At 39.0% G+C, this 22293-nt stretch overlaps 1 protein-coding gene across 5 annotated transcripts in view; it reads left to right on the top strand.

Moving 5' to 3' along the window:
- The window catches only part of HOOK3 (hook microtubule tethering protein 3), an 85913-nt gene extending 65571 nt beyond the window's left edge, over positions 1-20342 (top strand). For 2 of the 5 annotated variants that reach the window (XM_035310152.1, XM_035310148.1), the window contains 8 exons: positions 2759-2764; positions 3483-3517; positions 4332-4414; positions 6463-6563; positions 9375-9479; positions 9598-9669; positions 10958-11094; positions 13093-14190. In XM_035310152.1, the coding sequence (XP_035166043.1) occupies positions 2759-2764; positions 3483-3517; positions 4332-4414; positions 6463-6563; positions 9375-9479; positions 9598-9669; positions 10958-11094; positions 13093-13171 (618 nt within the window). In that variant the 3' untranslated portion in view covers positions 13172-14190. Of the gene's footprint in view, positions 1-2758; positions 2765-3482; positions 3518-4331; positions 4415-6462; positions 6564-9374; positions 9480-9597; positions 9670-10957; positions 11099-13092; positions 14191-19264 lie in introns of those variants that run through there. The other 3 variants (XM_035310150.1, XM_035310149.1, XM_035310151.1) reach the window with 3 other exon arrangements.
- The last annotated feature ends 1951 nt before the right edge of the window (positions 20343-22293 follow it).

Here is a 22293-nt window from a genome sequence, read left to right as displayed (position 1 = left end):
CGAAATGAGGAATGGATCCGTTTCATTTTGCACTGAAGTTGCAGTGGAAGGAGGATTTCAGGAAGATGTCAGTGCCATTAGGCCTGTAACAGGCAGGGACACATCATGTTGGGATGCATGATTGATTACTCAGTCCACCTAGGTGTTGCGTTGCTAGACAGGGAATGGCTTCCTACCCTTATCTTCCAGACTACAGCATCAGGTCAGATGTGAATGGTGTGGTCAGAATAGCAGGCTTGATTTGTTGTAATACAAAATGTGTTCATATGTAGGGCTGCTCAACAGGTACCCCAAACAGCTGATTGTCTTTTGCATGCTTTATCATCACTTCCTTTCTTCATGGTTGTTCTCCCTTTCTCCACCCTAATGTATATGTATTCCTAAATAAAAAAAAAACTGCCTTTGGTTCCTTCTGCCCCACTGGACGTAGTCCTGATAAATCTGTAGAAGAAATCTGGAGTTTCTCGTACCGTTACATAGGCAATCTTGGCCTTATATGCTTGGTACAGTCAGGTCCTCTTGACTTGGCGTCTCCCTATAAAGTCCCCAGAACTCTGTTACGTGTTCTGTTTCTTGTGAGTTCAGCTGCTTTGCTCGTTACTCTTAACATGTCTGTGAAATCTGGCCATCTCTCATGGTGCTGTTTATAACTTTTGTCAGCTTCTCACATCAAGAAATTTTCTCAAGACACGTGCTGTAGTTGCCCTCATCCTGTTAAGTTAGCTTAACCTCAAGCCAGAGTAAAGCCATTTGCCTGCAGCTTTAACATGTAGAACAAAACCAAGCTTTGATCATCAAAGGGGGGGAAAAATGTTCCTTTTATCTCCTTTCAGTATACAAGAAATTTTCAACAAAAATAGTATTTTTGCAAGTTTTTTTTTTTTTTTTGATGCAAAAGAGAAATAGCAATTAAATACTGAAAAGGATATCTGTTTTCTAAATCCACCTCATCAGTGGTTTTGCAAATGGAGAGTTTTGCAAATGGAACTTGATAGCATTGGGGGAAAAAGGGGGGGAAGAAACAAGAGCCAGTATGCATTTGCTGGTATTTATAGTTTTATTATAGAAATACTTGTCTATTATGAGCACATGAAAGATTTGAATGAATCTCAGTGTGAAGCTATCTCAAAATTAGATAAAGCTTTTTTTTTTTATTTTTTTTTTTTTTTTTTTTTTTTTTTTTTAAGGTTCTGTCCTTCCTATCTGAGAACAACAATTTTATTAATTATCTGTTAGGAGCAGAGAATGTGGGATGTGGATATATGACTTTGAAGCTGGCTTAAACTTATTTAAAAAAGAAAGTAACATTTGCCCATTTTTAGAATTAATTTATTTGAATTTATCTATCTTGCTTTGAGTATATACAACATCTTTGGGTTGGTAAAATCATGTGTTTTACATTTTATCCTTTCTCCTAATCACGTGTCTTGGGTAAATTACTATGTCTGGGTAAACAGCTTCTTTATATGGTGGTGCTGTGAATCATTGTTAGCTTCTTGCTTGTGAGAACTTCTGTTCTATCTAGATGGGAGGGAGATTACTCCCACAACAATGCTAGTACTGTGCGAGTAACATAAGCGAACATATACCAGTTGAATCCACGTTGACAAGTGGTCATTGGTGTCTTTACCAGTCTAGACCCAAGTGTAATACAAGCATTCCAAAAGGAAAGCTGAGTTCAGTTTTAATTTTCTTAAAAGCCTTCGAAAATAAATAGTCACTGTTGCCAGCTTTCCCATTTCTTATCTAAATCAACCCATAGTCACTCAAATGGACAGACATATGCAACTTTGCCAATTTAAATACTTTGTGACCAAGAAAGATGCATGCAAACATTTATTGTTACAGCAGTTTTTTTAGAGGATTGGGAGCAGAAAAATACGAATGGTCAAAACCTGCAGATACTTAGCTGCTCTAAATTTCTGACTTTGAAATCAGTGGAGTCATGTTGGATTATTTTACATACTTCCCCCATTTATTCTACTGCAATACAGAAATCCAATTTTGAAGTTGGTTTTCAGACTTTAATTTGGAAATCAAAAAAAAAAAAAAAAGTGATCCAGGAATGTAATCAAAGACAGTATTTTGAAGTCTTTACACTATGACAAAGCTAAAAAAAAAAAATTGGTGTGCACAGTGAAATTGTCCCTATTGGCTGGGTGTCTAAACCTGTGTTGTAAGACCATTGGATGAAAGGCAATGAAGTAATTTTGTTGGTGATACTATATTGCAATGGTGTTTTGGAACATGAGTCACATGCTAGAGCTCCCCTGCAATTCGTATTGGATAAATACAAAACAAAAAGGCAGGGTCTGTTTTAAGTACTTTACATTTGTCTTGTATTTGATCTATGTGAAAATAACACAATTCAGAATCACTCCACAAAAACATATACATCTCTTTATTATGGTTGTAGCCCAATAGACTGCATACTTTCTCCTGTTATTTTTATCATTATTGTCTTAAATGACTTTCCAAAACAGCAGTTGTTCTCCTTTGAAATTCTGGTTTAAATGTGGTGACTTACAAATGTGCTTCTTTACCATTTATATATATATATATATTTAGTGATGTGTTTTAGAAAATGTTACAGGATGAAACTGCTGATGAGAACAGAGGAGAAAAATACGCATGTCTGAAAATATGCGTAGCTTTAACTTTTTCTGTTTGTGACTTTCTAAATAGTTTCTTCTGTTGGCTGCTGTTTTTGCTTTATACTAATGTCATCTCTGTTTCTTGGCATGGGCTTCTGCTCAAGGCTATTGTGAGTATGGCTTTCTATTTACTTAACGCTTTCATTTTAAAGACATATATTGGTTTTGTTTTTTGAAAGATACTCACTGTGTATCAAGTGAGTTTAAGATTAAAATAAAACTTAATTTGAAGCTTTTATTTAAAGAGCTTATCTAAATGTGATTTAACCAGAAAGTGGAACACTGTAAGTTGTATATTTTTTACATGTCTGTAGTCAGTAAAGAAGAGAAACAGAAAGTGGTAAACGTTCTGCTATACTCCAGTCTAAAACACTCTTTCCCTCTAGTTTCTATGGGGACAGGAATTTGCTTCAACTAATTTATTACACATCTTGGTACAAATTGCTTTGCAATATTGGTAAGAAAGCTCTTCTAGCAAATTTTGCTGCACTTTCTAATTTCATATTAATTTATTAAGACTACTTACAAAAGTACTGAATCATGAAGAAATTAAAACTACCATAGAGCATTACCGCTTATGGATCTTGCCTATATTGGTCCAGTTCCCGGGGAAATATTTGTGAAGTTACAAAGCATTCAAATTTCAGGATAGTCACATGGCTATGAAGGAAAGGATTGCTACCACAGAGGATGGATTTACAGTCTAAAACTCAGTGAAGTAAAAATGTGGGTTTGGGTTAGAATGTAAAAATTGTCCTAAAAATAATTTTGAAATTATATTAAAGCACCCCAATATATTAAAATAACACATTTAACTTTTTGTTTTAGTCAATTCTTCTGAAAAAGAAACTTGAAGAACATCTGTAAGTATTTTTTCCTTTATTGCTTGCAGTTTGAAATTACACGTTTTCCATATGATAGGGAAGGCAGACACTCATTAATAATGTATTTAGAAGATATACAACTAAGAGAAATCATTTAACACAGAAACGTTAGGGAGTCTGCTATTCAGATATTATTTTCACTTCATAGAAAAACTTTGCCAAGTAATAAGAGCTGTGAATAAACCATCATTTTGTGTTAGTTAGAATACCTTGCCTAGCGTTGTAGAAGTCTTCTGTCAAGAGTAGAAAGTCATTTTGTTCTGGGGAAAACCCTTGAATTTAAATAAAAATAATCTGTTTACTTTTTAGTATACTGTAGGGCATAATACATAACATTTTAGGGAGTGTTACCATTTTGTTCTATTATTCCCTTCTACTTCCTAAAATGAAAAAGACTTCACTTTTCAACTGTCCTACAATAAAGTGTAGTATTTGTTGCTTGTGGGTTTAGGCATTCTTTCATAATGTAATCTCAGTTAAAAGTATTCATTTTAGGCATGTATTGCATAATTTACTGTAAGTTCTAAAGTAAATTTGTCATTTTGGAGTGAGAATGAGGCTGCTGTTACAGTTCTCCATGTACTGTAATTCTTTACTGTCGTATGTTACACACATTTTCACAGTGACATTAATAACACCTGCCTTTTGTCCTTATCCCACATAGGAAAAATCAGTAATGCTATTAGAAATATATTGCTGTTTGAGTTGTTGTTTTTTTTTAATACCACTTAATACTCATTCAAACACAGTAAGAATATTTGGAAAATAATACACGCCTTTACGATTTTAACAGTGAGAAACTCCATGAAGCTAATAACGAGTTACAGAAGAAACGAGCTATCATTGAGGATTTGGAACCAAGATGCAATAACAGTTGTGAGTTTACTGATGTGCACTCCATTTCTTTTCTTTGTAAAGCACTTCATGTGTGAGGTCTTTAATTATAATAACTATAGAAGGTGCAAGATAAACAAAAAGCACATTTTAAATGTCAGTGATAGGTGTTTATTTCTCTGAAACTATGGTGACCAAAAAGATTATTCTAACGCTTGAAAAGGAAGAGATTGCATTTTAGAGACCACCATAGTAAGAAATGACAATGGTCATAGAAATACCTAGTCATTATCATACCTATCATTGAACCTCAACAGTTCATAACTGTCATGTCTCCTACCACCTTAGTTTAGAAGATCCTTGCTGCCATCACCAGGTCATCTTTTACTAACAATATATATTCCTTCAGGATGTTTTCAGGTAACATAGTAGAACTGTGTTATAATTTGAGAATATTTTGGGGCAATGGTCAACACAAATGTAGGAATTATGCTGTCTAGTTATAGGTCAGATGGTTTCTAGAGCCCAGCATCTAGCTGTTAATGATTGATTTTTAGCATGGTAATACTGTTTATTTCTTGAGAAATACTGCAGGAGCTTGATTGTTTTGAAGCTTACTCATAATAGAACAAGGCAGAAGCTTGCAACCGACGTCAGCTTCTCTGGTTGTTTGTGCCAGAACAATCTCAACCATAAGAGATCCAGGAAGACTAAAATGTAGTTTTACTATTCATTACATAAACTCTGTATCCAAAAGGGATTTTTAGTTAAGTTGAACTAAAACTGCAGAGTATGCACTAAAGTTCTATGTCTAAAGTTCTGTGTCTTAGCAAACGTCAGTACACTTGGAAATGAAGTTTAGGGACTTCGTAAGCAGCTAATAAACACATGATCCTGACATTTTTGATAAGCCTTGGTGTGAGTGTAAGAACGTTTTCCTGACTCTCAGACTTATTTTTAAAAAAAAGTCATGCTAAAGCTTCTGTAGCTGTTTTACTAAAATTACATCTTGCTTTTAAAAAAATCTAGGTCTGAGTTTTGTCTTGATAGAATAAAAATGCTTGTACTTCTTCCTTTGTTCTCATAGTCAGCATAAAAGGCGTGAGAATTATTTCTTCCGATTTTTTAGCTGTCCTGAGAATGGCCAAAAGGATTTGGTATTTTACAAGAATCACAGAACATTTTGAAAAATTGATTCTTGTATTCTTGGGAGACAATCTGCTATTGATTCCCTCACTAATCAGTGAAGACTTTTGGCAGGATTTACTTTGTGTTGAGTAATGATCAAGATGACTGGATCCTGTTAACTAGCTTAGTGTTTTTGAAGAGCTTAGGGAGAAAAGTGTAGGATAAACATGAAAGAACATTTTAAAACAAAGTTGCAAAATAAATGGACTGAGGGTTGCCATCTATTTAACCTTGTATGAGAACTAGACACCACTGTGACATGTTACTTGATCCAGAATGATGGAATTGACCTTCGTTGAAGATGTATAGTTTGTGCTTTCAGTGACAGTGGCTCAACATATTTTTGTATCAACACAGGAAAAGTGTGTGTGAAGCAGTCCTGCTGATCTGCATTGCTGCTTGAGAAAATGTGGAAAAAATGAAATAGACTATATTCATGTTACAATTCTGATAAATTATGTCCAGTGTTAAAATTGAGCAAGTCTAAGTAAGAATCATACCTTTTATGAATCATACCTTTCATTCCTCTAACACAGAATAAGTAAATTCATTTTTATCTGAGTTGCAATATGAATAATTTGAAATTTGTAATGCATTAAGAAACTAATTTTCTGAGTCTGTTCAGTAATGGCAATGATTTATGATTCCATTTCTCCTTATTTTTTCATAATTTTAAAAGCAAAAGTTACGCACAAAAAACAATCTCTTGATATTATATGAGTAAATGTTTTTTTATATTTCTGAACTGTTGAGTAATTAAAACTATGGTATCTGCTATATCACATTCCTTATGTGATAAGAAGTGCAGTATGTTCTACCTGTGCCTTAAGTGTCTGTTTAAACAAACAAAAATAAACTAATATAATTGTTATTTCCCAATGTGTGCACCTCCTGACATAAAGCACTCAAAATTGAAGAGTTACAAGAAGCCTTACGGAAAAAAGAGGAGGAAATGAAGCAAATGGAAGAGCGTTACAAAAAGTATTTGGAAAAGGCCAAAAGCGTAAGTATGTGTTCCATGTTAATTATCATAGGATCAACTGATGGTTTGAGTTGGAAGGGACCTTAAAGCCCACCCAGTTCCAACCCCCTGCCATGGGCAGGGACACCTCCCACCAGACCAGGTTGCTCAAAGCCCCATCCAGCCTGGCCTTGAACACCTCCAGGGATGGAGCATCCACAGCTGCTCTGGGCAGCCTGTGCCAGGGCCTCACCACCCTTTCAGTGAGGATTTTTTTCCTAAGATTTAATCCAAATCTTTTTTTTTTGTTTGTTTAAAGCCATTACCCCTTGTCCTGTCGCTACACCCCCTGACAAAGAGTCCCTCCCCAGCTTTCCCCTAGGCCCCCTTAGGCACTGGACAGCTGCTGTAAGGTGTGCCCAGAGCCTTCTCTTCTCCAGGCTGAACAACCCCAACTCCCTCAGCCTGACTTCACTGGAGAGGTGCTCCAGCCCTCTGATCATCCTTACTAGGATTGGTAATGGAGAAATTACCGAAACAGCTGTGCTGCAGTTTCAGAATCAGAGAACCACTGATGTAAACGAATTCAAGGGAGGGAAGCTTGATAAACAGAAGTACTCCTTAATTGGCATTTGTGTTGGGGCTTCTGGGGACTTCCAGCACATCTTTCCTGAAGAGTTATGCCTCTTTGTAGACGCAAATGTGGCTTAGTGCCACCAAGTGCAGGCACAATTGGACCAACAAACTCTGCTTTTATCAGCTTTTCTTCTTTTGGTTGAAGAATAAGAGGCGGAGAGGGAAGAGGAAGTTTGGGGTTCTCTGCTTCACGGGTGGCTGGATCTATTTGTGTCCTTCCGGATGGTGTAGGCTTCTCAGTGCTCAGTCAGTAATGTCTCCCTTACCTGGAGCAGATAATTTTGATGCACCTTTTTATCAATGTAGCTTTTAGCTGCTTCAGATTGCACTAAATTCTTAACTGCACACATAAATTGCTCATGGTTTTTTTTCTTCTATGGGGCTTCTGACAAGTTCTCTCAGTCGTAGCCCTTAGAGTTTACAGCCAGAGGGAACTGCACATTTGGCAGAGTCATTCTCACTAATTTAAATTGGACTTTGCTTTCTTTGTTCATCTTTTGCCCCTGGTTTCTTTCTGTTCATGTCTTGGTTTAGCTAACTGGTTTAGAAACCATTTTAATGTGAACTCTTTTTACAGATGCTTTTTCTACGTAAAGGAATATTTTTGACTGAACTACTTACACAAGCTGCTAGATTCTCCTTTTGATGTTTAATACCGCTTTTCACCTTTAGTATTCAATGTATGTTTCGGGCTAGAAGGTGGCTAATATTTAAATATGGTATTGAAGATGTGGGTATACTACCAGCTTTAAAATGGCAATATTGTGGTCTCAACTATAGTCCCATTTCTTCTATACTTTATTTAAGTTTCTTAAAAGTATAATAGCGTTTTCATTCATCTGTTTCATCTATTCATGATAACATCAAGATCTCTGCTGTGTCTGGATTGAGTTAAATGGGAATCTATAAATGGGTTCCTAATCTGTCAGAACTCTGGGCTTCCTTCCTTTATTTCTGTGTAGTTTTCTCGGTGACTACTTGTAAGATGCTTCAAAGGCCTTCTGGAAAATTGAACAAATCTTTTTTTTTTATTTATTTTTCTGTTTTTTCTTTTGCATTTTATATTCTTAGAGTATTCTGGTGAAAGACAGAATCCTGATTTCCCCCTTCAATAAGATTTGTTTGTGTGTACTGTGTTACTTTATAGGGTGCTTTATATAACAGTAGCATTAATTATTTTTCTTAGGTTAGCTTTTTGTGATCTCATCAACCTTCACTTTTTTTTTTTTTGGTGAAGACTAGTACAATCATTATAGCCTTCCACTATAGAAATTATGTCTAAGTCTAGGGTATGTTTTCTTAGAAATCTAGTATGCTTTTATGAATCTTCCATGAATACTGTTCAGTAAAAATGACTTAATAAAATTTAAAGCATTGTTTTATTTCAGCATTTATGTATCATTCTGGAATGGTTAGGAGGATGAATGAGAAGTCTCTTCCTATATATCCCCAGCATATTAAGAACTTGTCTGACATTTTCTATTACAGAGAGCTTAGGTATCTAAGCATTTTGCTGGATTTGTTCTTAGTTGAGCTGTGTGGTTGATAGCACTCAAATGCTGCCTGCAATGAATGTCACACATGAACATAACCAGGTGTCTGTGCATCATATTAGTAACAAACATAGTGATCATGCATGTGCCACAGGATGCTTTGTGGCATAACGATTTTCTAGAAATAGCAGCACCCGATACCCCAGTGGTACCCCATGGCACCAGGTGTAATCTTTCCAGATTGAAGTGGTCCATAAATGGAAGGGGAGGAATTAACAGGGAACATGTAAGTAAACCTGAGCTTTTTGAGCCCCGTAAAAAAGTCTTTGAGAAAACGTTTCCACCACTGTGGCCCCAAGGTAGGGGAGAAAGGACCTGCATATATGGGTCTGGGATAGTGAATTTCTTAAGTTCTACTTTTCCTATTAGTAGTTTTGTTTCATGGTCACATAGAAGAGAACCCACTTCAGATTCTCCAACATATTGTGGCTGACGTTCAGAGGCAGGGCCTCTGTTGTGCTGTTTAGCAAGATTATTTCTCAGCAGTCAGCCTCTTAAGAGTGCACATCCCTCTGCTCCACACCTTAGAGTGTTTTAAGTCACTTTTTTTTTTTTTTAAATCAGTGTTGCATGGTTATAATTATTTGCTTTTTTTTTTTTTTCCCCACTTAATTAGATTGCTTTTGCAGTGTTTAATTCAAAACAATCTGTTTTTCTCTTACAGGTCATCCGCACCTTAGACCCTAAGCAAAACCAGGGTGCAGCTCCCGAGATTCAGGCTTTGAAAAATCAGTTGCAGGAACGAGATAGAATGTTTCATTCATTGGAGGTAGTAATCTTCATGTTTCCTGGTAGATGTGTGTTATTCTTGTGCTTTTTTTAGGTATAGACTAATACTTACCGTACTGTGTTTTTAAATGTATGTTTTGTTTTTTATTTTTTTATAGAAAGAATATGAAAAAACAAAAAGTCAAAGGGAAATGGAGGAGAAATTTATTGTTAGTGCCTGGTATAATATGGTAAGAAAATCCCAAACTTTCAAACAAACAAAAAAAAAAAAGAAAGAAGGGATTAATATTAGTTATTAGTTGTTTCTGGGTTGTTCATGGAATTCTTCATTTATTTACATTATTTTTTTGTTTGAAAATCATTTTCCAGCACACAGGGCACAGAAACAAATGCTTTTTAATAATTTTAAGTTATTGTTATGTAAAACTATATTCCTCTGTTAACCGTGGGGTAAGTGCGAAAGAATATTTTTTGTTATTTATCAAATTTTAAGACCAGAAATGGCATTTTATAGAGGGAAGGAAACTTCAAATTGCTATCTTGAAATTCTAGTCCTTCAGTTATGCTGACTTACAGTGCTCAGATGTACTTTCTTTGATTCTGCAACCTTCTCATTGTTTCAAATGAAGGGGCACAAAGAAAGCTTACTGTTGCAGCAAGCACTCTGAGAAGCAACCTCTTTAGCCTAGGTACAGGTTTAGCCCCAACTGAAGGGCAAAAGGTGTGTGGCCCTCCCATAAAATATTCAGAGTATAAAAAAGCAGCCACACAGCTTTTGCTGGGCATGTGTGCAAGGAGATTTTTCACCTTCAGCAAATGTGTTCAAGACTTCTCTTCAGTAGAGTGTGGCTGCATTGAATCTGCTGTCCTGATAGAAGGAATCCATGACCCATGTAACATTCATGTTTCATTCTCCTTCACCAGAGAGTTCAAATTCCTCCTCACTGTCTTCCTGGGCAGAGTCTTTCTGTAATTACCCTCTGCCTTTGTACACAACTATAGAACCCATCACAGCATTTTTTTTTTTATTATTTCTTCAAACTCTCATCTCCTCCTTGCATTCATTCCTGCTGAAAACATACTTTCTCTTGAGGTGTTATCCTGCCATATGAGCTAGTGCAGAGATGGAAAGAATTTGCTTTCAGAAGAGAAGTACTCCTCTAGCTCAACATGCTAAAGAGGCCTGGGGTGACAAGGGGAGGCAATTTTGGAAAGGTTTGTCCAGTCACTGTGCTTACGTGGAGAAGCATTTTGTCAGATGTGGGAAACGGGGGGACATGCTGCTCAACAATGTATTCCAAACTGGACAGTGACTGGGGAAAAAAAAAAAAAAGAACACATGGTAAAAGATCTGGAAGGATGTCTTTGCCTTAGCCTTGAAAGTGTGATGCTTTGTGTTTGAAATTCAAAACAACCTAGTAAGTGTTGGTGAAGAAGAGGCAATAAAATGTAAATGAATAAAGTTGTTGAACGTTACGTGTTCTATTTTTTTTCTAAGAAGTTTTTCTTTGTCCATAGGGAATGACTCTGCATAAAAAAGCAGCAGAAGACAGACTAGCTAGCACAGGCTCAGGACAGTCCTTCCTGGCTAGACAAAGGCAAGCCACGAGCACAAGGAGATCGTACCCTGGTCACGTCCAGCCAGCAACTGCAAGGTAGAGAAGCCTTGCACTTAGAAAGAAAATTGCCCTATGATCAAGGCCACTTCTGTTGCAAGTGACACCGTTCAACAAAAAGCAACCAGCATCCTTTCTCTTTCTCGTTACTACCATTATTTTACAGTTCAGGAAAAGGTTTTATTATGGTTTCCTCATTGTTTTGTAATGCCCTATGTTTATGTTTTTTGAAGTCTGTCTGTCCCTTTTTATCTACTGCATTTTTCTGAATGTGCCAAAGTTTTGAAAACATCTAGAGGAGTGTTGTACAATAATGGAATCTTTTAAATTTGTATGAAGCCTGGTCCCTTACAAAAAGCCTCATATGGGCTGTGTAACAGTGTGAATTTCCTGTCACAGTTGATATATCTGTGCCTATAAGGGTTGTGATGCTTTACAAGACTGCCTTTGTTAAAAGGAATTAGGCTTTTTATTTTTTGTGCTAACCAGTTGCTTCAAAAAAAGGCTGAAAACTCATCACAAAAATGCAAAATTAGTATATAATTTTATTGTAAAATATATTTGCAGCTAAAACACTTATCAGCAAGAAATAATCCTTTTTTTTTAAAAAAAAAAAAAACTCCTATATATAAAGTTTGCTCTTGGCATTTAGTAGGGAAGCAGGATGATTTTTAAGGTTTTTGTTCATCTGCTGGTTTTTACCTGTTGCTGACAGAACTGAATATTTTCAAATGGTTTTCCCACTCTTCTAGATCAAGTGTGTGGTTAACATATAGTATAAAAAGATTGGGAAATACTTGAAATGCTTTAATATGCTTCTGCATCATCCGTTTTGTTTTTTTTTTAAAAAAAGGCATTTGTATTAATTTTTTATAATTATGGACTAACAGTGGGTAATGGATCAAGGCCTAAATTAATGTTGTTGACGTTAATATGCTTCAGCTGTCATCCCCTACTAAGCAACTTGCTTTTATTATATTGATTCAGGGTATATTTGTATCAGTTGCCTTACTAATGGTACCAGTGCCTTCAGGTGAGCTTGTTGCTGACTTTGTTGAAAACTGGCTGTAATTTGTAGTACTACCTTCTTAGCGTGTAGCTAGGTGATCATACGTCACTCTCTCTAGCACCTTCATGTTGATCAGTGGGGTGGCAGATGGTCCCTAGTATTAATTTAGGCCCTGGTCCTACAAAATTTGCATTTTCCCTGAGTGATTCTACGTTCTGGCTATTGTTTTTGTCAAAGAATTGATGGACACAGAGGACCTGAGTATAGGTTGAAGGCATCAATCTATTTTGTGGTGACTTGGTTTTAAAATTTTTCATTTAGAAAGTGTTTGGCCCCCTAAATGCATGTTCAGTCTGGTTTCTACATTTATTCTTTTACCTTACTATGATGCCCTTCCCAGTGAAGACATTTCCTCATAAATACCTTCAGAGAAAAGGCCTATTAGCATTAGTAAGCATTTCAAGACCTATATTAAGTCACAACTTCAGTGGGTTGAACAAAGGATAGTTAAAATGATTACACCTAGATTAAAGGGTAAGGAATAGGTGGATGGCACTTGTAGGTACTCCTTTATCCTCAAGTACATCATGTGTTTTAATCTAGGCTGAGAATACTTCCAATATGTGTCTGAAAACTGTAGTTGTTTTTTTTTTCCAGTAATACAAAAACATAGGAAGTTCATCAACTTCATATAAGTTTGTCTTTTATACCCCATGTTTGGAAGAAAAATGATTTTCTGAAAATTCTCCTCTTTAATTCATGATGTGAGAAATCTGGGCTATACTTGCAGGATAAAATTGAGACGGCAGAAGTATCTTTCTGTGTGGAGAAAAGTTAACAATGGCAGTTAGGCTGCAAAGGCAGTTTAGGACAATTTCTGTAGTTCAGTGAGCGAGATCCTTGTTTTGCTGTCTCTTACTGAGATACCAAATGCTAACAGATCAAAGAAGTCTTATATTTTAGGTAGCAAGATGACCACAGTTTCTGTGTGAAATCTTTTACTGATCTTTTTGTGCAATCCATTCTAGTCATTTGAAGAACTCTTTACTGCTTGCTGTGTGTGAACAGGAGCAAATAAGCGAATTTGATGTTCTCGCTCGAGAGTAGAGCGTTTTATGTCACCCAGAAAACTCCATTGTGTCACACTGAAAACTACATTTTTACTCTAATCTCACTGCCTTTGTCTGTTATCAAACTGCCAAAGCCTACTTGTGAAAGAAAGGAACACCAGCACCTTAATGGGAGGGTTTCCTCTTAAATTTATTTAATATTTTCATTTACTGTTGCTATTAGTTGCATATCTAAAATCACTTGAATGCAATCTGCACACTAGAATAAAACTGCTTGCTTTAATTATTGTAACATTTACTATTTTGCCTCCAAAGTTCTGATGACAGACAAATGCCACTGATTGTTGGGAGATGTACAAATGCTGATTAGAAGCTTTGTCTTTAGGTTTTCTCAGTCGTGGCTTATCTCCCCTCCTCTTTCTGGTTGTTGATTTTTTATTTTCTGTTCTGTAGGTTCTTCTCTTTCTGTTTGGACTTTCCGTTTTCCCATAAGACAAGACACTGAAGCGTGTATTCAACAGAAGCTCAGAGCTTCTGTTGAATATAAAAATCTAAAAATGTATTGCAGTCTTATACATCTAAAGGGCATCTCTCTCTATCCAGTTCCAAGAAGACATTTTTTTTGACTTCTGTGGTAGCCAACAAAATGGTAGTCAACTAAATTTAATTTTGTCATTTAGCATTTTCCTTTGATTATCTGTTGCATACAGCAATTCTTTTTAGTGCGGTTGGCTCTGAAGAAATCTCGGTTGTTTTGGAAGTAGCAGCTATTAAAAAACAAGGGCTGAGAGTGTGACATGAGGTAATAAGCACCTGTACAGAGCTAGCCATGAATGCTGTCTCTTCTTTGTATCTTCAGTAAAAGAATACAGCAAAAAAAAAGCCCTGTAAAACAGAATTCTCTTAGTACAATACATACTTCAAAGAAACTTCTAGGAAGACTTTTTTGGAGGCAACAAAGGCTATTGACATCAAAACTGTAGTGACAATTGCTAAATTGTAGGCTGTCGTGATACACTACAGGAAAAAAAAAAAGCCTGCAGACTGGTCTTAAAGAAAAAAAAACTTCAGGGCAGTGATAAAACAGCTAAAAAGTTGATGAGAATACATTCCCAAGCACTGTGCTGAGGATATGCCCAGGATAGTCCTTCTGGGAGATTTAATGCCAACAACATGTAACAGCACACACGTGTTTGTTGTTTAGAGCTGAAGCCTAGTTTCTGGTCTTGCAGAATGTGTGTGCAGTCCAGTTTAAGTATTCCCGCGTTAAGTGGTTAGCATGTGTGATCAGACGTTACAGAAGAGTATTCATGTTCCCCAGTTTCCTTACAGCAACACTTAACCACTTGGATCCTAACACACATTTTCCAAGTGTTCTAATCTAATCTAAGGCTTGTGTGTCCCATCCACAGTGCAGAGCAAAACAAACGAGCACACAGCTGTATATATTGTAAAATGAAGGGCGTACACACTGGCTACAAGGTGTTTTTCATTATCTCTTTGGAAATGACCAAATGGTAATCCTGTGCTGTTCTGATGCTGTCCCTGGAGGGAGGTGGTAGCATTAACTCTGTGAGTTCTTTGTCGCCTTCTGTTCATGTGGACAGCACTGTCAATTTTATATTCAGTGTGTGGGAAAGAATTAATGTCGACCAACCCTATTGCTGCTTTATGATCATCTTGGTAGTAAGTGGTATGTGCAAGCTGTCAAGAAAATTTAAGGGGATTTGTAGATTTTAAAGCCCTTGGTATTTTGACTTTAGCATGTAGCTTTTGTTTCCTCAGTTCTCTAGTGTATGAGGCTGTCCATGGCCTCCTGGATGAGCTGTAGTGAGTTTCATTATCTTGATAAGTTGACGTTTTCTGTAGATACGATTATTGGAAAGTATTTTAACTTCAGAACTTGATTTTCTTCTAGTTAGTGATTGGAGGAAGACTGTCTTGAATGCGGCTAGTTTTTCTTTCTCTTACAAAACAAAACCATTCCTGAATTTTATTCATTTTATAGATGGCTTCTTCCCCCTGGACGTTTTGACATTTTGCAAGGATTGATGAGGGAGCTATTTTTGCACTCAAAGTCAGATATGTAATCCTGACTTCTTGTGTTTTTTTTGCACATGTTTTAGGTAGAATGTGGACTCTGTTTTTTACAGTAATACTATGCCGATAAGCTTTGACATCTCCAAACCAAGTTTAGCAAATTTTGGAGGCATTTCCTCACCAGTATTGTGCAAATAAATAGCTAAAAGAGGTTTTCTTGACAAGAAGTACTTTCAAGTGATGTTTTTTCCACTTGGAAAAAGTAGTTGTACTTCAGGGGTGTCACCTGCAGAATAGTTTAAAAGCTGGATTACGACTGAAATGTGGCCTCAGGAGGTGATGTGCTTAGAAGGAAACCTCATCAGAAGCCCTTCCTTCGAACAGCTGTATTAGCTGACGCTGGCAGTATGATACATGTAGTGTTCTGTTAAAATGAGAAGGTGAATCATAAACGGAACAATTTCAATGTGAAGGTCAGGTGAGCATGGAATTCGATGAATGAGCTCGAGCCACACAAGCTGCACACAGCCCAGGCACATCCTCTCTAATCTGAGCAGTCCAGCTCTGCTCTGCACTGGCAAGGCTTTCCTGCTTTGTGCCTTTCATCGGGAGAAAGATGTGGACTCCTGCGTTATTGCCTATGCTGATATAGGAGCCTGGAATGGCAAGGAATGAGACTCCTTTGCACTCAGAACATCTTCACAAACCAAGTCTTGTTCTCTGGGGTCAGGCAAAGGCAGATGTCAAATTCTGTGTCGAATCCTAGCCACATCTCAGGTTAGTCACTTCTAAGGAATCCAGAAAACTTCCTGGCATCCCTGATTCTGCAGGGATCAGAAGGGACCTAAAAAAGGACCAGAAGCCTGTCAGTAGTTCTGCAGAAGATAATAAAAAATAAAGGTTGATTTCTTCAGTTTGGAGGTGGAGGAGATGGATAAATTCAACCATTAAGTACAAAAATCTGAAGAGCAGTGTGTCTTTCACCATTTTGCCTTTTGGTGGTAGTTTAAAAGCAGTGAAGTGGAATCTGAGCCTTTGGAGCTGTTTTTCTAATCAATTTTGAATTGTGGTTGATAAAGTATTGGAGGCTTTTCTGACGTCAGTAAAACAGTCACTATCAGCATCCTCAGACTTGCCAATCTTTTATGGCAAATCCCTGGAGATTTTGTCTCCGTTGACAATCTCACTGCAGTATTTGGAGATGCTGAGGATTTCTCTAGTCCTGTTCTCTCTTTTTGCTTGATTTTGTTTTAGTGGATCCACTGAAATACTGGGATACAAGGGTCACTTTTTAAATATATCATCAGCTTATTGAGTTAATATGTAGACCAGCTAATGAATGTAGATTAAAAATGAATGAATGTAGATAGAGAAGTCCTAGAAAACTTGACATATCATACGGTCCCACGGGACATTGTACCAACACTTGGCACTGTCGCCAAGGCGGCTTCCCACACAAATCGTTCTGGTGTCATAAAATACTTGATACAAATTACAAAAACTTGAAGTGGTGTTAACACCGTTCTGAAAAGATGCTATGTTAATAGGTTCTTTGAGGCCTGAAATCTAAAGGAAATGCCACGGAGGAAGAAAGAATAGATGCAGGAAAGAAAACAAACTTTAGCAGTAGAAGCCATTAAGTAATTTTATAAATGCTTGGGAAGAGGGTGGTGTTAGACTTGAAAGTAAGGATAGTACTAATACTACCCGTACTTCCAGGTAAGCACTATCCTTATTTGAAAGTAAAGATGCATTGCCCTGGTGGCTTTGCAGAAAGCCTTCTCTCTCTCTCTTAGGACTGAACATACACTGCATATAGAAGTAGTTCCTTAGTAAGAACGTGGAGTTGGGTTGGGTTTGTTTGGTTGTTTGTTTTTTACATCAGGTTTGGCTTGTGTGAGCACTGTTCTGAAGTAAGTGTGTTGATAGGTGCCTCCAGAGCTGGCTGGGTGAGTGAGGAGAGGTTCCCATCCCTTCCGAGGCTGCGACGTGCTGCGTGTGCTGTGTCTGTCATGTCTGCGTGTGGAAAAAACACGGGGTGACAGAAGTTAAGGAGGTTTTAAGTCACTAATTAACCACTTAGAGTGAAGTGGAGCTAATGAGATCTGGTGCTGAATACTGAAGGGAAATGTCTCACCAAGAAATCCCCCAGGCTAACAGCAAGCCATCGGTTACATATAGCTGAAGTATTTTGTACTGGTAGGAAAAGGAACAGTCACTCCTCTGTAGGCAAGTCCTATGCTGAATGAACGGTCTCATTCCGAAGGTGCCACAGGAATCGTGACAGGGTATGCTGAGCGAATTTTCGCTCACATTTCTGTCATCTTCCGGAGCGCTGCTGCAACAGGTGGCTTCTGAAAGTATTGATTCATTTTGAGAAGTTCCTCAAGAGAAAGAAATGAACCGACATTATTTTAGAACAAGGTAAGAATTCCAGGGTTGAAGAGGGCACTCTCAGATGAACCGAGGTGTTTGTATGTCCTAAAAGAGAAGAGAATACACTGTCCAGAATTTACAAGCCCTCTTTAAAAGTACTGATGTCCCAAAGAGAAACCTGCCACGTCACTTCTGCTTATGTGCATCAGGTCACTCGGAGCATTACAAAACAGTAAGTCTGAACTGCGTAATAGCCAGGTGAGATGAAAGGAGTAGCCTGTATTCATTTATGCATAATAGAATAGGCAAATTTGTATGTAGCTTGAACTTTTATTTTTTATTGACTAACTGCAGTAATCTTCATATAATTAATCCTGAACTCTGTAGCTTTCTGCATCCAGGCAGTGCAAAGCAAGTGTAACAGCACATCTCAAACAGACAGTAATTACTCCACATACGCTCCCGAGGTCTGCTTTGAATGTGTTCTTTTTAAGCATTTTCTGTTTTTTATTCCATTTGTTTTATGTCTGTATCTTTCTGTTTTTCGACTGTTAGTTGATCAGTATTCTGAGAAGGAGAAAAAGAGGGACATGCAAGCTGCAGGGCTTGCAGCAGAAAGACCTTTTTCCACTCTGAGACTCTGAGTTTAGTTAGGAATATTTTTTCCTTGTGTATGTAACCTGGGTTTTCCTGTCACGGGAACTGTTCTTAGAACTGTGCTTGCCTAGTGCAACGCAGGGAGTTGGAAGTGGGGAGAGAAAACGGTTTGCACAGTGCGATTCCGGTTGGGTGAAGCTGCTTCCCTCTTGGCGTCAGCACAGTGAGGGACAAGTGAAAGTGAGAATAAGCAGGTAGTGCCCTGCCGTGCTGTGCCAGGGTATTTGTGCTACCTGGGGAACCTGAAAGCACCGTGGCCGTGTTAGTAAAGCCTTCCACCTGTCTGTCCACTGGCCACAAGGGAGGGTGTATCAGCAAGGATGGAGCAATACGCAACCTATCCAGTTGTCCTCCAGACTTGGATTCACTTACAGAGTATTGTGCCGTGGTCTTAGGGCTCCTACTTGGTGTGTTTCAACAGGAGTATGTGAAATTTCCTTGTGATTAAAACCTGCATGCAACAAATGAGTAGCGCTTGCCAGTGTAATACGGCAGTGGTGTCGTTCCGGTGTCATGCACAGAATGATCTTTGAAATATAAACGCCTGAAGTTTATTTGCGGTGCTCAGAGCTTGAAGTCTCAGGCAGAGTCATTTTGACCCTGATGATTGTCTTTTAGTATATAACCGTGCACAGTATTGGACAGGCACCTTTCACTTTATATTGAGTTTGATTTTTATTTTTTTTTCCCACTAGTTCTGCTCACAGGCAGCAGGATCGCCAGAGATTTTCATAGCTGTGTAAACTTAGTTTCCATGGCTGTGTTAGCAGAGAATGGTGCCCTGCAGGACTTCACTTAGAAGTGTTTAAATTTGTCTGAACTGTGTCTAAATTTTGATATTGTTCGAGGCTGTTTTGTTGCTGTTCCCAATTTTTGGCATATAATCTTCCTTTTAATTTGAAGAGCTGCTCTGGCAAAGGTGTTTTCCCATGAATTTGCACAACTCTGAGTAGAGACAGCCTTACTGAACTGCTTTGAAAATACTTGTTCTGTTCTCTGTTTTTTAAATGGTGATGTTACCTGCTTTTTAACTTTCTCTTTATTCTTTTATTTGCAGTGATGTGGTTGCATGACCTGCAGCATTGTTATAACAGGGACTGTTCAGTGCATGACTTGCTTTTCTGTCCAGACTGCATAACCAAAACTTAACCAGTTCTACACTTAAGACTCACGGGCATCTGATTTCAAAGGGAGATCTACTTGCAGAGAAGCCTACCATCTTGGGAAGTGGCTTTCCCACTTCCCGCTTCCATTTACTATTTCTCTTCGCAAAAAAAGTCTCCCATGAGGCTGAAAGAGAGGAAATCCAGTATTCAGAGCTCTACAGGAGGCGTTCTGCAAACTGACAGAGCACTGTCAGCTCTCCATTCTACTTCTGTCTGTCCACTCCATTTAATTCTGATTAACAGCATTAACACACAGACCTCCTGCAACATTTTCATATACTGAACATTAAAAACCTAGTCTTAATGAGTTCCTAAGAATGCCTTTTGGTTACTGTTAAAATTTTAAAGCACCTGCACCCTTAAAGGATATACTTTGAACCTTTAAATAATTAAAAGTAAAGCCAAGGAGGTGTTTTACCAGGAGAAATGACTCATGAATTGCTGCTTGGCCAGCCCATCTTCCTTAGAAAACCAGGCAAGGTTCATCAGATAATCTCCGAGACAGGCAAACTACTGTGCAGTCCTTTGCTCACAGACACTGCCTGCTTCCTTACTATGTATATATGCAGTAGTTTGTGGCTGTTGTATTTTTCTCTCTGCGTTTTAGCTGTGTTGTCTGTTTCTTTCAGAAACATTTTATTTTCCAATCTGTGTACAATTGTTAAACAATCTGAGGAAAGAACGTGAATGGAGATAAGTATGAAAGCCGTCTACACTTCCAGTATTATGCAGATTGTCCTTGCCAGTTTATAATTTGGGTTGTTTATATTTTACCTGTACTATTTCTTTTCTCATTATCGCAGTCTTAGCTATTTCATTTCCAATTGCACTAGCTTGGCTGTTTCTTTGTATTATGAAGTTTAGCTATCAGATTTGCAATATTTAGACAGTATAACTCGAAATGCTTTGTGCTGCCTATATTAATTTAAAGAGCTGCTTATTTAATATTCTTAAAAAATCTGCACATTTGTACTACTGTATCTTCGTTTTGTATTGGACATCCAGTACTGGCAAGATCCAGAAGGCAAGGGGGTACTGTAGTGGTCTAAGTTAAGACGTTCGTCGTACAGGGGTTGGCATGTGAGAGGTGGGAAGGAGGGCTGCCCAGCCACAGGCCGTGCCGCAGAAACCCATCAGAACCTGGAAGCAGAGTGCCCTGAGCTGTGCGGTTTAAGCCCAGTTCTAGGGGAACCCCGTTCTCGCTCCCCTGGATCCTAATCCTGCGAAACCACCTGCACGCAAGCTCTCCGGGAGCAGCACCAGTCTTGGGGCAGCGGCGCTGGGGAGCGGCGCCCCTGGGCTCCGCAGCACTCGGGCACAGGGCCCCCAGTGCTCCTGCCTGCGGCCGGGGGCACGGCCGTGTCCGTGTGCTGCGTGTGCCTGGAGCCCTCAGGGCGCCCTCGGTGCCCCTGCCTCAGCGCGCTGTGCCAAGCCGAGCCGCTCCAGAGCGAGACCCACCGCTGTCTGTCGGCAGCGGGCGGGTGCCCCCGCTCGAGGGGACAGGACGGCAGGTTCCCGGGGCTGGGCTGCCCGTGCCGGCGGTGCTGCTGTGCCTGGCAGCGCCTGTGGCAGCGCAGCCCGAGGTGGGCTGCAGGAGGGTCCAGGCAGCGGCGCTCCTGCCGGGCCGCGTCCATGAGAGCTGAGAGGTTCGCGTCTTTCCAGGTCCCAGCCATCGATCCCTTTGTTCTGTGTCAGGGCAAGCTTTATTAGAAAAACCCCTTACTTTCCGTTGTGTGTCCCAGGCATAGTTCGTCTCCCATTTGCTAGTGCCGCTTCTGTCGGGAGCGCGCCCTTCTCCAGGCCACGCTGGGTGCGGGACCGCCGAGGGCAGCGGTTCCGCGCGGGGTGTGAGGGGATAGCTGCTTTTGTCACACCTGCCTGCAAGGGTGCCCCGAGCTGAAGCTTTGCTGTACCTCATTTATCCAAGTGGTCTGTGCAGTTTAGAAACTATGTATCGGTTGTTCTTGAGCCTAAGACATTTATATGTAACTGTGTTTAGCTTGACAAAACTTGAGTTCACTAATGCGACAGAGAAACTAAGGTAGCTTCAAGCAAACGAGCTGGCTACTTTAATTAGATTAGCGTAGCATCTCTGTCACGAGGTGATTGCGAGCTCACAACGCAGAGGTGATCTCCAGCATGTCTCTGATATACTAACTTCATTTATGCTGCATAGAAAACTCTTTTACTTTCTTAATAGCAGCTTGTTTGACAGTCCAAAATTAAGTGTTGACCAATTATCAAAGTAACTGTTTGTGAAGTTGACAGTGATATATTTTCTGTAAGAGAATGGGTTCCTAGAGTGTCAAAACATTAATTTCCCATTTCGGTTCATCTATGAAATGTGCAACTACCAGATTGTCATGGTAGCAGTATTAATATACATACCTGTATATAGACAAAAAATACCCGGTGATGACCATTAGAATCAAAAGGTTTAATATTTTTTCCCAGTCAAATACACTAATGCTTCCAAGGTTACAGAAGAGTGTACAGTTGTTAAACAAGTTGTAAATAAAGGCTTATATAAAACACAAGTGCGTGCTTTGCCTTTGTTTGGTGCTCGGTTTTAGGCTGAAGCCAACGCACAGTTGCATTGAAGTTTGGGGTTTGTGTATATGTGAGCACTTTGGGTGGCAGCTGGTCTGCCCGGTTCGTAGATCCACCAGTGGCATCGTGCCTCATTTCCCAAGGGCTTTGTGAAGGAGGATGAAGGGAGGGTCGGCAGCAGCAGGAACACAGCAGAAAATGTGAACCTCCTCCCTTCCCTGGGAGAGCATCCACTGTGGCTGGCCCGTCACTGCAAGAATTACCTCGGTGCTTTCTTTGACTCTGGAAAGACCAAGGCTGCTGAAGTGACACGACTTCCCCTCGCTGATGGGAGTTTAGCTGTATACGTAGCTGCATGGGTATGGACAGG

Source organism: Oxyura jamaicensis, chromosome Z (genome assembly GCF_011077185.1).
Source record: "Oxyura jamaicensis isolate SHBP4307 breed ruddy duck chromosome Z, BPBGC_Ojam_1.0, whole genome shotgun sequence".
Taxonomy (NCBI): domain Eukaryota; kingdom Metazoa; phylum Chordata; class Aves; order Anseriformes; family Anatidae; genus Oxyura; species Oxyura jamaicensis.
This window is presented reverse-complemented; position numbering and strand designations above follow the sequence as displayed.